At 49.0% G+C, this 16,668-nt stretch overlaps 1 protein-coding gene across 33 annotated transcripts; it reads left to right on the forward strand.

The window, feature by feature from the left end:
• Window positions 1–734: 734 nt before the first annotated feature.
• RBM23 (RNA binding motif protein 23) lies at window positions 735–16,668 on the forward strand (the record flags this gene model as incomplete). Of its 33 annotated transcripts, none has more annotated exons than XM_083581330.1 (16): window positions 735–1,043; window positions 5,708–5,985; window positions 6,101–6,181; window positions 7,896–7,943; window positions 8,072–8,142; window positions 8,228–8,278; window positions 8,816–8,995; window positions 9,857–9,910; window positions 10,818–10,935; window positions 11,156–11,308; window positions 11,769–11,906; window positions 12,015–12,080; window positions 12,165–12,372; window positions 14,296–14,397; window positions 15,052–15,136; window positions 15,745–16,668. In XM_083581330.1, the coding sequence occupies exons 2-16, from the start codon at window positions 5,950–5,952 to the stop codon at window positions 15,746–15,748; spliced, it is 1,395 nt and encodes a 464-aa protein (XP_083437456.1). In that variant the 5' UTR covers window positions 735–1,043; window positions 5,708–5,949. The 33 variants fall into 33 exon arrangements, with proteins under 33 accessions (XP_083437456.1, XP_083437434.1, XP_083437437.1 ...); XM_083581308.1 differs by having other exon boundaries at window positions 847–1,043; window positions 5,857–5,985; XM_083581319.1 differs by having other exon boundaries at window positions 861–1,047; window positions 5,857–5,985.

Below are 16,668 nucleotides of genomic sequence, written 5' to 3' on the forward strand. Positions count from 1 at the left end.
CCCAAAGGTGTTTAAAAGGAAATGGCTCTTTTGTGCTTGATGCAGGGTTCACGGGGGAGATAAGGGGGTGGCAAAATACGGCTCTTGGGTGTCCCGTTTTATATGCGTCCCCCCACTTTATATGGTTTAAAGGTGGAGCGAGAGGTGCCCCAGGGAAGGGGAGCCATCTTGGATCGGGCTGGGCGATGATTGGCTTCCACCGCAGCCCGTAGGACCGCGGGAGTCGTAGCAGGCCTGTGATTCTGTTGCCATGGCAACTGCGCGGCACAGGCCCCCCCCCTCCGTTCCATCTTTTTTCACAGGAGCTCAGCGGCTTTTGGCTTCTACCAGGAAAGAGGCCTTGCCGCCACCGCGAAGCAGCCAATCAGGGATTCGCTTTCACCACGAAAGGCGAAAAGTGATTGGGTGCTGTTTCCTAAGCTTTTCATAAAATTAAATAGCTTAAGGAGCCCCCTCTCCTTCGAGGAATGACAGCCAATACTGATTGTTATGGCGAACAATACACTTTATTTTTTCCCGCACTTTTACCCAATCAGACTTCGTCCTTACAGGTCCTCCGTCGTTTTGGCCAATCGGCTTTAAGTATATCCCGCCTTCGGCCCACCTCCGCCTCGCAACCATTGGTTCCACTAGGGGGCGGGGGCGAAAGGAAAACCTTACCTCAAACGTTCCTGAGCCATTATCGAGTGAGCATTGAGATCACGGCTTGGAAGCCCGCCTTCGTGCCGTAGCCCGACCAATCGCCGTCTTGATTGTAATAACAACCCCCCTCCCATTCCCCCGAGTCTTCTTGCTCTTTTTCCTCCTCCTCCTCCACTCTTAGCCAATCAACAGCGCTAGAGTCCACGCGCATGCGCTTTGGGGCCTCCGCGAGGCGAAGGAGAAGGGAGGGGGGCGCTTCTGGAGGGAGAAGTGTTCGCCGCCATCTTAGCATCGCCGCTGCTGCTTGTTGCGGCCGCGTCTGAGAAGAGAGCGAAAGACTTTGGAGCTGACCCGGGCCGGAAAGAGACCTCTGGGGTCTAACGGCCAAAGGGGAGGGGGAGGTGGGTGAGTGACTTCGAGAAAGGCCTGAGGGGAGGGAGGGGGAAGAGCCCGGAGGCGCCGAACGGGCAGAAGTGGCGGCGGTGACGTCACGACCGCGGCGGTGACGTCAGCGGGAGGGGTTTCTAGGGCTCCCCGCCGTTCTGAAAAAGAGACGGGAGCGCGGGCCGAAGGGCCGCAGACGCCGCGAGAGGCAAAGGGCGGGGCTTTGGGGAGGGGGCGTGGCCTGGCCTTGGGTTGCCCTCCCGCTTTCCTTCCCACCCGCCTCCCGCATTGCGGGCGGGGGCAGGTGGTGGACGAAAGGCCAGGTAGGCGGTGCAGGGTCTCCTTCCGATGGGGGGGGTTTCCAGGCAGGTAACAAGATGGTGCCTCTGAGCCTAAAAGAGAGCGGGGGGGGGAGGGGTGCTAAACATGGCGGTAGGTGTGTTTTATATATGTATGTATGCTCATCCTTATTAAATTTATATGCCGCCTTTCATCCAAGAATCGCAGGGCGGTTTGCAACATAAATGTTCAAGATGTATGTGGCTCATTTCCTACTTGCAGGCGGTGTTTGTTTTTGGAGTGGTGGTATAGCTTACTCCATTTTTAAAGAGAGTCAGGACTCGAGGAGGGCCAACCCCTCTCGGGATAAGAAAGCTTAAGGCCACACTTTGGAGCGGGGGGGGGTGTCTGTTGTGGTGTATCCATTGTACTTCGGTAAACGTGAAGAGGCCCTTTGAAGACTTTGGTGGAAAAGTGGGTTGTGCATATTCATAGATATGGATGCTGTGAGGTTCTGATGTTGCAAGTACATGATTGCAGCCTATTGGGTTCCCTGTTAGACTGCAGGTCTAGTATAGACCTGTGTATCTTTCCTAAAAAGTAAACGCTGTTGTGTTCAGGTTAGCATGCGTGGTATTGCAGTCCCTGAAGCACAAGAAATGTTGTTTTTCTTGTGGTTTGCAGTCCCCTTGTTGCCAACCTCATCAACTCTGAAGTATGGGTAACTTTGACAGTCGAGTTGAAGGCAGAACAGGTATTAAGTGATCTGTGGGAATCTACTGTTTCAAAGTTCAGTAGATTATTTGGGGTAGGCAGGGAGTTGAAGAAGAGCCAGCAGGAGTGGAGTGCTGGAGTGGAGTTCTCTAGGGATATTATTTAGGGAAAAACTTTAGAACGTTGTGAACCATTATTGTCTGTCTCTAGATTTCGCTAGATTGAAGTTTGGAAAGCTACTGAGTTATATTAGGAAAAGTCAAACTAAGGGTTTATTTAATGCTAGGGGTAGGCAATGTTGTGCTTTCCTCGTGTTGTTGGAATACAACACACCCATTAGTCAGGGGAGATGGGAATTGTAGTATAAGAACATTTGGAGACTACCCCTGAGAATATGGTGGCTTCTGTTCATTTTATTTCCTTAAATCCTCCTTTCAGGATAACGATTCTTCAAAGGCAACTTGCAAGAAGCATTCAACCACATATAATAATAATAATAATAATAATAATAATAATAATAGTAATAAACATCAGTGTCACAATTCTTCCCATCCAGCCATTGTTGGTAGTATTGCCCTATGGGAGAGTGAAGGAAGTGTAGCCAGAGTAGGCTCTGGGGTGGTTTTTGCCTGTCTGGAATCCTTCCCACAGAGCAGTTGGTGGTAGGTAGCCCTGTGGTGGAGAGGGAATAGTTCAGCTGGAGCAGGCTGTGAGTTGGTCTTCTGGAATACATGTATGAGCTCCATGACCAAAGTCTAGTAAAGAAATGACAGAGTTGGTGTTGCATGTTTTGTTTGTTTTGGTATTAAAGAGGACTTGTCTTGTGGACATAGGGCACCTCACCTATATCTGACATGGACGGAATAGAACAGGGGTGGGGAGCTTGTGGCCGTCCAGATATTGCTGGACTACAACTCACATCACCTCTCACTTACTGGCCTTGTTGTCAGTGGCTGATGGGAGTTGGAGTCCAACCAGCTCTGGAGGCCCAAAGGCTCCTCACTACCTTAGACTAGTGGGTGTCTGGAGCTACAGGTATGTATATCAAGCTGGTCATAGATTTCATGATGGAAAAGTTGCACACTGTAATAAAACCTGAGCAGTAATTAAAGGCTGGAATTGGGGAGAGTAGGGAGCAAGCAGGTTCTGCATAGTGAATCCTTAAATTTGAGGCTTGACGATCTTCATAGATGTTTTATCATTTTGATGCTTTAGAGCAGCCTTTCTCAACCTTGGATCCCCAGAAGTTTTTGCCTACAACTCCCATGATCCTTAGCTCACAGGACCAGTGGTCAGGGATGATGGGAGTTGTAGGCCAAAAACATCTGGGGAGCCAAGGTTGAGAAGGGCTGCTTTAGGGCAAGGGTAGTCACTATTGGCGCCTTCCATGGGATGTTGGACTGCCAGCTCACATTGGGGGGGGGGGGTTGCAGGCCAACAGCTTCTGGAGGGCACCAGATTGGCTGCTTCTGTTTTAGGGGATACAAATATTTGAAAAGCCTGAGATCCAAGCGAGTTCTTTATCAGGGTGGTTTAGATCCTATGTTCTAGCCTCTCTCTGCTAGCTTTCTTTGGTGTGGTTAAATTCCTCATGATGGAAACATAATAGCTTCTACTGTACCATGAAGACTAGAGCTGGGCAACTCTGGATACTCCAGAAAACATCTGCAAGTGACTGGAAGAGCAGCTCCTCTGCATCTTTTGTCTGTTAACATAAGAAGCCCATGCATATTGTCACAACTGAATGCAGCTATACACCATGAGAGATCTTAACTAAGGTTGGACACATTCCAAATTCCAAGGAAACCCCAAGCTTAGGCAGATATCTGTATGTGAATATGCATGGTCTGTTGGGGGCACTTTTTAGGCTTCACCAGAATATTTAAGCTAAAAAAAACCAAGAAAGAACACCACCACCCAACCCAGAATAAAGGCTGTGTTTGGTAGCCTGTAGGAGTTATGGAGAGTTTTCTAGGCCATGCATGGCCATTGGGAATACTTCTGAAGTCCATTTTTAGCTTCTGAGTCTTCAGTAGACTGTGTGTCCTTTAAAAGCTGTCACTGTTGTAATAAAGCTTAGGCATTTATTGAGAGAAATGAAAAATTAATTGTACTGCATTATCTAGTGGATACTGTCACGTGATCTTTCTGCCTGAGTAAATCACTGGAAGGTGGGAAAATTTTGCTTCTGTATCCCAGTAAATGATCAGCTACTATTCTAGAGCAAGGTTCTCTTTTTCTGTGGAAGAGTTAAAAGTCCAAAAAACTCCAGGGCAAAGGTGGGGAGAATTCTACAGCGGTGACAAAACTAATTGTTTGAATGAAACAACAAGGACTAGAAACTTTGAATCAACTTAAAATTTAAAACAATTTTGTGATAGTCTTTTCCCTGTTGGAAAGCTACATGAAGGTTCTTTCCTACATATATACTTTGGAATTTCAGAGGAAGCCCCTCATAAATTCTTGCATGTTTACAGACTGTGACTCACTATTCATGAGGTATTTGACAATACACAAACTACATGAATTCCATGCATCCCAAAGTTGCAGGTTTTTCTTAGCCTTAGGGTTACTGTCGGTTGTGTGAATCTCCTGTGGGTTACTCTTGGGGCAGTGGATCCTGCAACAGACAGAGCCAGATATGCTTTCCTCCTGTCAACAGAAGTTTGCAACAACCCAATCTACTTTGCTAACAGTGAAAGCGGCAAAGAGGAAGGGAACAGACTAGAGTTTCTGATCAAGCAGCTCTTCATTCTTCTCTGAATGACTGGCTGGCTGTAGGAGAGGATAAGAGATGCCCACCTCTGGTTCTTGTACTGCTAGTGTTGGATTAGTGCCCCAGTGCTCAGATCCTTACACTCACAGTATATGTACAAAAGTGTGCAAGGTTTCTGCATGGTAACTTCCTAGCTCAGGTAGCTAGAGTAAACTTAGAAGAATATGGGAGTTTAAAAGGTTTGAAGAACAATGTGTTTTGGCAGTGTGGTGTGTGCCTAAAATTCAGTACTGCTACAATGGTATGACAAGAATCTTACCATTTTCATGTAAAATCTGATGTTGCCTGTGAAGACTTCATGGCTATAGAGAAAACAGCAGCTCTCCTGTTTGCTAAAGACTTAACTGCTCCATCCTAAGCAAAGTCCCATTGAAATAAGTGCAAGGCAGTTCAGAGTAGAGATATTTGGGATTATGAGGTGTTAGTACAGATCTCTGGTTTTCTAGAGTGAAAATACAGGTCCTCATGTACAAAGGTTGCCAATACACAGTCCCTCTATGTCCTTTCTCTGCTCCCCCTCTAAAAAAGTTATCGGTTTCTGGGCCCAAACTTAGATTTTATTAAAATATGTCACATAATAATAATTTCCCCACATCCACTCCTGCCCACCTCATTCTAAAGCAAAAATGCTGCAACCAGTATTTTGCAGGTGTATCTGACAGGCACCCCTTTACCCAGATGGAGAAGTGGGGTGTTTTTATTTTTTACTCTCCTGGGGGATGTTTTGCAGTGTGAGGTCTGTGGAAGGAGGGTGGAGTCCAGGTTCCCATGTGAAGGAATTTACTGGGTGGATTGAGATCATTCTAGATTAGAAAAGGAGGCAGAGGCAGGTTGCTAGAGGAGAGGGATCGTTTGCATGGGAGGTCGGCAGGCAACTTGAGATGCTCTTTCACGTTTGTCTTGGCATTCCAGAATCCCAGAGGTCACATGGTGGGCTCCAGTTGGTTTTACAGATCTGTAGATTCTAGAACTCTAGCGTATCCAAGCAACATGCACGGTCCTCCCTGCCCACCCCTGCGTAGCCCACTTCTCAATTTCACTCATGCCTCCATCTTCTCCAGGCTGTGATCGAATTCTTTGCCTGCTAGAAGCCCTTCTCCACTAGCAGCTCCTGTGTCTCGGGGTGGTGGGGAGCCCACCCGTTTGGGCCAGCCATGGATCCGGCGTTCCCCAATCCATCCCAGGACCCAGTGAGTACCCACCCTCACCCCCTTCTCTTGTTCTTCGGGAAGGTAGTGTTGTGGGGTTCCATTGCAGGGAACTCTGCGTTTAACCCTTCCCCTCTCTCTCTCTTCCTACTTGCAGAGCCAAGAGGACGGCATGGCCTCGGATGACTTTGATATCGTGATAGAGGCCATGTTGGAGGCCCCGTACAAGAAAGAGGAGGTAAGGAATGAGTTCTTGAAAGCAGCAGCAGCATCCCCAGCCTGTGAAAAAAGGGGTTCTTAGCCATGCTGCCACAATTGCAGTGTGGTGCCTAATGCAGTCCCTTGTGTAGCTCCCTTCCCTGAGGGCCTCAACTTTGGTGTTTTTTTTAAAAAAGTAATGTTTCTAGCTTACGTAGCTGCATTTTATTGTTTCCATTGTTAATGTAAGGCCACCAAAGAAATTGGTTATTGGCTTGCATATAGATGCAGGCCACTAAAGATGTGAAATCATGTGAATTCAGAGACAAGCTTATTGGATCAGGAGTTGCCAGTTGCTTGCCACAATTCAGTCACCATACTGCCTGGGGTCTAGAAAATTAAATAAAAATGTTCCTTCTCTTTCATAAGCCTTAGACCACTTGTCCTCTCCATCCCTGCCAAAGAGCACCCAAACTTTGCAGCAGAAAAGCACATTCCAAAGAAAGCTATGTGCATTTGTGTGACATGCTGTTTCCCCCCTGGCCTTTATTTGTTTAAGGTAGTTCTGGAATGCACTTCTTTAGAAGCAGCTCCCATTAGAAATCAGTGGGTGCGAATCTGGCCACGATTTTGGCCGTGGTGACGTTTATCTCTTCTTAAGCATTGGTTGCATGTGGCACTTCGCCCCACCTGCTGTTGTGACCAGAACAACAGCATCCCATGCAGAGCCTTGGCTCATGCAGTTATTAGCTCGAAAACAACAAATTCTGTGTTAATTAAATCAAGGAATTTTGTTGTTGATGATTCCGACTGCAGGTCCCCGGTCCCGGTCCCCCCCTGGAAACTGAATGCTTGCCAGGTAAATGTTCCTGGAGTGGGTTTTGGCAATAGGAGAGAACTCCGGTTAATATCACTGGTATTTTGGGTAGGCTAAACAGTGGGTGAAACATTTTTTTTCTTTACAGTAGAAGTTGGGGTTCTCAGGGAAGCAAATCCTGCACCAGTTTCAAAGTGGGTGTAAGGAAAGCAGATTTGACCCTTCTTTAAGCAGAGGGAAACCCCCTTGAAAGTTGAGTTGCTGAAGATCAACTACTTGCAACAATTCTGCGTTGAACAGTATATTGTGTTTTTTTTAAAGGAAACAATTCCTGGTAGTAGAATGATGGTCAGGGGGATTTTTGGTACATGCCAGATATGAAAAGCTAATAATTCTAACTTTCCTAATGACAACTCTTTGGTTTTCAAACTTCAAAAGTGGCTTATCTCCCTGCCAAAGAGCCCTGGAGGTCCCCCTCCCAGCATTTGGTGGGGGACAGGCCTATATTGGGGTGCATGTGTGTGTTTTGCTCTTATGTCCCAGTCTGCTGAGGCAGCTTAAGTACTCAGTTGTTCTTGCAGCTGTGCTCCTAATTTTTACAAAAGACAAAACATTAAAAGCGTAGTATCTTAAAGCAGCTGCACCCTCCAAGGAACGGGAGGCTGCGGCTGCTTTAATTGTAAGTGTTGGGGTTCTGGGTCCCCCCTCCCATGCCTCGTATAATTAATGAGCTTGGACGTACTGCCAGTGATTCTCCCAGGTCCCTCAGATGTGCTGCTCTGTGCTAGACATATGGGAAGAAACGTGTTTTGGGTTGTTGTTGTTTTCTTGGTTTGAGTGGGGTGAGGAATGGTGGAGAGTGTGTGTATGCCCCCCTCTCCCTGTGTGTCTCAGTGACCCTTCCCTGCTGGGCCCATCCCTCCTGTGTTTGCTCCAGGCCCAGCCAGGACCCTCAAAGCCACCAGCTGATCCCCCCACAGCACAGGTAATGTATGAAAGCGGTCGGGAGCAGCTGGGGGGTGGGCAGAGTGGGGCTGGGCTTCAAGGCATGCGAGGGAGGAGCAGGGGCTGCATATTACCCCCCTCTCTTCTGTCTTCTGACCCTTTTTCCAGCCGCCTCAGGAGGAGCAAGCAAAGGACGCAAAGAAAGAAAGCGCCCCCAGCAGCAGCGGGGAAAGCAGCAGGTGAGTTGGTCTGCTTCCTCTGGCGTTTCCTTCTCCCTTCCCTCTTTCCTGCGCATCTCTCACCTTCCTTCCTTCCCGATTGCAGCAAAAAGAAGAGGAGCAAGAGTCGTAGCAGGAGCCGTGACCACAGACATAGGTAGGTAGGGATGGGCTCCAACGAGCACAGAGAGAGGATTGAGCAGTGAGCAAGGAGCTGTGTGGGTTGCTAGTCTAGGACCCCCACTTGCCATGGTTGGCAAACATGTAGCTGTCAGGAGCTTATTGCCGTCCGTCCTTCCTTTTCCAGGGAGAGCAAGAGGGGGAGCACTTCCCCTTGCATGCTCCAGAGAGATTGGAGTATTTTGGCCAGGATGGTTGGATTTTAGCTGCATGCATGCATTTCAGCCAGTATCTTTGGGCAGATCCACGCCATACATTTAAAGTGCATTCCACAAACTTCCCCCGCAGACTTTCCGGGGGAAGGGTCCTGGCAATTGTAGCACCTGGGGGTGCGACTGCAGTTCCCAGGATTCTGAACGTACTTTAAATGTGTCGTGCACCGTGGGGTGAAAGGAGGGCCTGGTATCACCCAGCACGCTTAGTTCCCTGTCCTGCGGTAGGAGGCGCAACGAGGGCAGTTTGGGGGAGGCTGCCATGCTTCATAATCCTTTCTCATTCTTCAAACCTCTTCTAGCCGCAGTCGGGACCGAGACCGCCACCGCAGGCGCAGCCGCAGCAGAGATCGCCGTAGCCGCCACCGGAGCAGAAGCCGCCACCGGAGCCGCAGCCGGGACCGCAGGCGGGGCAGCCGGTCTCGCAGCAGAGAGCGCCGGCGGGACGAGAGAGTGCGCTACCGGAGCCCCCCACCCCCTGGGTAAGGGACACTGCCACAGTCCTGTCACAAAAGCCCCGGGTGATCAAATGTTTAATGCAAAGAGAGGAAATAATTCGTCTTAGCTGTGTCAGCAACAGGGATGGCTCGAGAGGCTGAGTTAATGCCCGTCTTGTAGCAGTGGACCATGTCCCTCTGAGCTTCTCCCTCAGTCTCCTTTCCATGTCTATCCAATCCTCTGCTCTGCCATAGCAGCATCTCCATGAAATGGTTTGAAGCTTTCTCCACCCATTGCATATCCCAGAAACACCCCCCCCATTTTATTTAATGCACAAATCTCTCTTTTTAAAAATGAATTTCAGCCTGGATGCCTAACGTAGCGGACAATATGCAAACAATGCAAATGTATTGTACAATGCAAATGATATGCACAATAATCAATGTACATAACAACCTTTGGCCTTCCGGGTGTTTGCTTAACCACAACCTGGATGATCCTTGACCCTTTGTTGTTATTGCTGGGGCTGCAGAGGGTTGTAGTTCAGCAGCATCCGGATGGCCAAAGGTTCCCCACAGTGGCTAGACAATCTGTATATAAACAGTATAGGATTCCTACTTCCTATCTGAACCCTGCCCTGGAAGGTGTTTCAGGTGAAAGAGCTAAGAAGGAAGCAACAGTATTGGGGTGTGGGTAATATATGGCAGCAGATAGTAGCAGCGGTACTGAGCATCTCCCTTGATAGCCAGGCTGTCACTTGCCTAGGGATGTTTTATCTTTGCTTTGATCTCAAGCAAATGAGAAAGGACTTGGTAGTTGGTGTATTTTGACAGTGGTTGCTCTGTTTGTGCTCTCGTGGTTGAACTAGGCTATCTTGCATTGTGTCCCATTCCCTTTCCTTGCAGGCGTCGGTTTGGGCACAGTAAGAGTCCCTTGTACAGAGAGAAAAGCCCCCTCCGGTGAGTGTTTGTGACTGGGGAGGGCTTGGTGGTGGTGATTCTTGGGCCATAATAATAATAATAATGATAATAATTTTATTTTTTTATATGCCGCCAATCTGACTGGGTTGCCCCAGCCACTCTGGACACCTTACAGCAAAATATAAAAACACAACGAAACATCAGATGTTAAAAACTTCCCTATACAGATGTCTTCTAAAAGTAAAAAAGTTGTTTATCTCTTTGACATCTGATGGGAGGGTAGTCCATAGGATGGGCACCACTACCAAGAGGGCGCTCTGCCTGGTTCCCTGTAACCTCACTTCCGCCAGTAGGCCCTCAGTGCTGGATCTCAAGTGTTCAGGCTGAACAATGGGATGGAGATGTTCCTTTAGGTATACAGGGCTGAGGCCATTTAAGGCTTTGAAGGTCTGCACCAACACTTTGAATTGGGCTTGGGAATGTACTGGGAGCCAATGTAGATCCTTTAGGGCCGGTGTTATATGGTCCCGCTGGCCACTTGCAGTGACCAGTCTAGCTGCTACATTCTGGATTAGTTGTAGTTTCTGAGTCACCTTCGAAGGTAGCCCCATGTAGAGCGTGTTGCAGTAGTCAAAGTGGGAGATAACCAGAGCATGCACCACTCTGGCAAAACAGGGCACAGGCAGGTAGGGTCTCAGCCAGTGTACCAGATGGAGCTGGTAGACAGTTGCCTTGCATGCAGAATTAACCTGCACCTCCATGGACAACTGTGAGTCCAAAATGACCCCCAGGCTGTGCACCTGGTCCTTCAGGGGCACAGTTACCCCATTCAGGACCAGGGAGTCCCCCACATCTGCCCACCCTTGTCCCCCAGAACCAAGAAGGCTTGTTGAGTTCCTCCTCCCAGGTTTGAACCTCCTTGGCAACTTCTGCTTTTCTCCCACAGGGAGCCCTTGGGCAGCTTGAGCCCAGAGGAGCGTGATGCCCGCACTGTCTTCTGCATGCAGCTGGCTGCCCGCATTCGCCCACGTGACCTTGAGGACTTTTTCTCTGCTGTCGGCAAGGTTGGCCATTTCCCCTCCCTCCCTCCATTGGGCTTTGACATCTGCTTATTTCCCCTCCCCCCTTCAAGTGCAGTCTTGAAACCCACAGTTCCCTCTGTGTTCTGCATGGTACCCAGTGATCTCAACCAGAAACGCCTTTTTAGTCGTCCTCAGCTGCACTTCTATGGGCTTCCTGCAGCCGTTCCGTCTCTCACTTGCCTCCCCTTGTACCTCCGAGCAGGTGCGCGATGTGCGGATCATCTCTGACCGAAACTCCCGCCGCTCCAAGGGCATCGCCTACGTGGAGTTCTGTGAGATCCAGTCGGTACCGTTGGCCATTGGGCTGACAGGGCAGCGCCTTCTTGGGGTGCCCATCATTGTCCAGGCCTCCCAGGTGCGAGACGCATTTGAGGTGGGAGGGGGCGGGTAAAGAAACTTAGTATGTGTGGCCTGAGAAAGAGAAGGAAGGGTGTGGATTGGGGTAGGTGTGTGTGACCCAGTGAACACGTTAATGGCAGAAAATGGAGCTAGAGATGATGCAGAGAGGTAGAGCAAAAGAGGAACTGGCAGGGTTGGGTTTTTAAGGAAAGGGCTGGAAGTTCTTAAAGCCCAAGCCCAGAGTTAGTAAGATACTCCTTTGGGCATGTTTGTGCAAAGGCCAGGGGATGAGGAGCTGCTTACAGTTGTGTAAGACTCATACCCGGCTCTCAACCTTTTAACACTGTTACTGTTTTTAATATTGCGAGCCATCTTGTGGGAACAAATGTTTGGAAAAAACATTTGTTGTTTTTTTTTTAAATAATGCCTATTGCTTGCGGCTGTTTCTAATCCTGCCTGGTTTTCCCTGGCCTTAGGCAGAGAAGAACCGGCTGGCAGCCATGGCTAACAACCTTCAGAAAGGCAGTGGGGGGCCCATGCGGCTCTACGTTGGCTCCCTTCACTGCAACATCACCAAAGAGATGCTGCGTGGGATCTTTGAGCCCTTTGGCAAGGTAGGAGGCCATAACTGGGGCGAGGTGGGAGGGCTGGAGGAGCGAGTGGGCAGAGTGAGGTGGGGGCTCACGGAGTTCTAATTTGTGGCTTTTTCGTCCTGCGTGCAGATTGACAGCATTGTGCTGATGCGTGACCAGGATACCGGGCAGTCCAAGGGCTATGGCTTCATCACGGTATGTATCTCTTCTCACCTGGCTTTGAAGGTGGGTGGGGAGCCTCAGATACTTCCCTTTTAAAGCACTTTCTCCCCCTGTCAGTTTGCAGAGGCTGAGTGTGCCCGGCGTGCCCTGGAGCAGCTGAATGGTTTTGAGCTGGCCGGCCGACCCATGCGGGTGGGGCAGGTCACTGAGCGGCTGGACGGCACCACCGACATCACCTTCCCGGATGGTGATGAGCCTGAGCGGTCGGCCCTTAATCTCAGCACCACTGGCTCCCAGCTCCAGCTCATGGCCAAACTGGCAGAAGGTGAGTTTCCTGGTAGGAATTGAGCAACGAGGAAACTGGGAGAGATTTCTTCACATGAATCATGGAAACAAACTGATTTGTTTATTAAGAAGTGATAATGCCATGCAGGGAGCAATAAAAGCAATATTAACAAGAAGATGGATGTCTGGAGAGCAGCAGTCTTTAAAAGCTTGGCACTACAATTGAGGGTGTTGATCTGATGGGAAGTAAATTCTATGGAAGGGAACGGGTACCACCAGGATGGCACCTGCTTCTAGTAGACATCTGCCTAGCTTGCCTCTAGGGGTGTACCTTGCAAATAGGACCTCATCTCTAGATCTCTGTTTTCAAGGGATTGTACAGTAGAAGACGGTCCTTCAGATATCCCCTTCCCAGGCCATTTTGGTCTTCTTTAAACCTTTGAACTCTCTTTAACTGGGAACACACCAAAATGAAGTAGTTGGGCAATACTCAGGACCGCAAATACCTCAAGGACTGCCTCTCCATATATGAACCTGGACCCTGCGATCACCATCTGAGGCCCTTGGTGTGCCTCTTCCACAAGAGGTCCAGAGGGTGGCAACACACAAGTGGGCCTTTCCTCAGTGGTTCCCCACTTATGGAACACTTTCCCCAGGGAGGCTCGCCTGGCAGATTCATTGCATATCTTTAGGTGCCAGATGAAAACATTCCTCTTCTATTGGCCTTTGGCTAATTTAATTGCGCAGGCAGGGAGTGTATTGTTTTTGTTTGGAGTTACGTTATATATTTTTGTGTTTTTATATTGCAAACTGCCCTCCGATCTTTGGATGAAGGGTGGTATAGAAAATTTAATAGTAATAATAATAATAGTAATAGTATTACGACCAACTGAAATGCCACAAAACATTGAGTAACCTTCCAAGTTCTCCAGAACTCTTTATGAAGCTGAAAGTTATGCAAACCCAGGGGTGGGTGAAGGTGGGGTGGAGGGATGAGGAAATCACAATACTCCAGCCTCTCTTCTATACTTTCGTTATTAACAGTTATGGTAATGGGCAAGGAGAAGAAGAAGTAGGTTGCCCCCTAGTTCAGGTTTAGAGAACTTCAGCCCCACCCACACCTGTTGGCTAATTACACCTTTTCTTGCATTGGTTCTATTGGGATGGAATAAATCTGTATCCCTTCCTCTGTCTGTGTCAGCTCCTTCTAAATTAGAACCCTTCGATGTACTTCATTTTCTGTTCTCATGGAGAAAAGAGTTAGTGTGGCAGAAGGAGGAACACTGTGCCTCCCTTTGGCTGCAGATTAGGGTCTGCTTCCCTTCTTCCCCAGGCCCCTCTGTTCAACATGACAGGAGTCTTGCTTCTTACAGAGGTCAGTGCTCTCTGCTATGATCTCCAGATAGCCTGCCTCATAAGATTGCAAGGATAAATTATTAGAGGGTGCTGTCCTCTCTGGACCTTTGTGATATGCTGGGAAGGAAATCAGAATAATATGATGGGGAGAGGAGACACTAAGAGGACAGTTGCGGTTCCTGCAGAATTGTCCGAAATGATTGCAGTTGACCATTTTGTGGGAAGGAGAGCAAAAAAAACTTCATTGGATTCATCATAACAGCTTTCACTATTTTTGAGCATTTAGTCATACTAAAAGAGAGATCCCCTTGGAATTCTTCAGTTGCTTCAGAGAGTTTTTGTGGCCATCTGCAGTTGAGGGGTAGAGATTTGTGGGGAGCTTCTGTGCACCGAAAAGTGCCTCTCACTAACCTCCGACTGGGATTTGGGGGAGTGCAGGGGAAACTTTTGAAAGGGTCCTCATTCACGTCCCAATATACTTGTGGCTCAGGCAGCAGCCTAGGGCAAAGAGTTGTTAAATCACTTAACGCCTTCTGCTAAGGAAATGCTTGTTGGATGAAAAGGTGTCTGTGGCTGAGTCTCCCCTTTGGGGCTTCTCCCCTCTCAGCAGGTTCTGGGATCCCCTTGTCAACTACAGCCGCTGCTCAGGCGGCCCTGCAGCTCAACGGAGCGATACCCCTGGGAGCACTGAACCCAGCTGCCCTGACAGGTAAGGTGGGAAATGTGTGTGATCCATTGGATGGGCTTTTTTGGGGGTGAGGTGTGTGTGACCCTGATGAGAACCTTGAGGGACATGAGGTCCAGCCACAATCTTTCATAAAGCATCTTTAGCAAGGAGACAGATCCCTGACCGTTGTTGTACACTCTTGGGAATTGTGTATGGAGATACCTCTTTATACTGAGCCAGTCATCAGCCCCATTTTCTGCTCTGACTCGCAGCAGTTCTCCACAGTCTTGGGGATAGGTCCTTTCTACCTCTGCTGCATGAGCTTCTCTAAACTGGAGGTGCTGCAGATTACGGAAATACGGGTCACTCTGCGTTCAAGGCATGCATTCTGCTATTCTCCAGTGGATGAAGCTTTCCTAACCTGGTGCTCTTCAGATCTTGTTGAACCATAATCTCCCATCACCGCTTAATATTGACGATGCTGTCTGGGGCTGATGGGAATTTGTAGCCCAACCTCTTGAGGGCACCCAGTAGGGGAAGGCTACCCTGGCCATAATCCAACCAGAAGTTTGCCCAGCCTGCTTACAGAGGTCTCTGCTAAGAAGCTTGCATAGCACCCTAAGGCATGAACCTGTTTTACCCACTGTCTTGTTTGGGAATCTCTTAATGTTTTCCTCTTTTCTTCTCCACTTCTAGCTCTCAGCCCAGCACTGAACCTGGCTTCACAGACATTGGCTTCGCAGTGCTTCCAGCTTTCGGGCCTCTTCACTCCCCAGACAATGTGAGTGGCAGAATCACAGAGACGGGTGGGGCCAGGGTTGTGTACTATGTGCCGGGAAATAGAATGGTGCCTGTTTCATTTCCCTCAGCCAGATTGGGCTGATACTCTCTTAAATTGGTGTGTGGAAATGGAGTCGTCATGGCCTAGTGTTCTCCCGCATTCCCAGAATGCACTGCCAGGCTGTTCCCTTCCTACCTTATCCCTGAATCCCCCTCACTTCTAAACTTGCTACTCACAGATGCCAGGAATGGCCATCAATGTTCTGACAGTTCTCCTCAGGATATACTGTTTTCACATCAAACAACTTCAGTGTGATTTTTCTGAGCTGCAGTATTTTGGCATGAAACCTATGTGGTGAAGTGGGGTGGGAAGAGAGAGGTGGTTTGCCAGAAATGGTTTTCCAGCCTTTTTTCTTTTTTTCTTTTGTCTGCAACCTTGTGGCTCAGAAAATTCTACTTTTAGAAACCGACGCACAAAGGCCTCATCTGCCCTCAGTATTTTATGTTGGTTATCATGTGCTTGCACGAAATCTGTGCAGTTGGATTCTGGACGGAGAGGGATTATACTGTACCTTCCTAATCCTTGTACGTGTCTCTCTCTCTCCCCAGGTAACTCAACCCGGTTCCCCCCCTGCCCTCCCTCTCCCACGGAGCCAGGAGGGGAATGATCATCTCCACATCATCACCACATCACCGCCCTCATTGAACGCAAGGCAGAGCGGGATGGACTCTGAAGGAACACCCCCTCCTCCTCGGGGCCCCTTCTCAATGCGAACTGATTTTACTCCGATTCCCTTCCCACCAGGAGCCTGGGGGTGGGAGGGGGTTGGTGTTCTTCCCCTTGATTCTGGAATCATAATCGGATGTGAGGGGCGGGGGGGGCTGCGTTAAATCCCCTGCATGGGACCCTCAGGAGGACCAGGGACCCGTTTCCCCCACAGACGTGGGCTCTCAGCATCTCTTCTTGTTTTTTGCTGCCTCCTGGCAGAGGCCCTGCGGGGCTTGCAGCGCCAGGGTGTACATTTGCCATTCCTCTTTCCCACCCTCTGCTCTCCAGTGGTGTGTTGTGGGTATTTGCTGGACGGCTTCATGAATTGAGCTCATTGCAGATGGGTGTGCACGTGTGTCTTGTACATAGCAGAGAGGGAGGAAATGGGGAGAGTCGAGAACCAGCATTTGGGTGGGAGGCCTGGCCCCGAGGGGATATCCCCCCCCCTCCTTCCCAAGCAGTGTTTTGTAATCCCCTCTCAATCTCTCTTGAGGTTGCCTATAGTGTGGGGATGTCGTCCCGTTCCTCCCTTTCCTTTCCCTCACCCCTCCTTTTTCTTGGGTCTGTATCCTCTTCTTGATGTTCCCATTTTCTGCCGCACCTTCCCTCAAACGAGTCCCTTGGATCACATCTTTCCCCTTCCCCCTCCATCCCCAAATTTGAAGGTGTATTTTGGTTTTCTTTTTATCTGTCTCTTTTAATTTTTTTTCTCTTTTTTTTCTCTTTTTTGCTTATAAATGAATAATAAAAAGTCACCAAATGTA

This window comes from Podarcis filfolensis (genome assembly GCF_964270895.1).
Source record: "Podarcis filfolensis genome assembly, chromosome: 13".
In the NCBI taxonomy this organism is placed as follows: Eukaryota; Metazoa; Chordata; class Lepidosauria; order Squamata; family Lacertidae; genus Podarcis; species Podarcis filfolensis.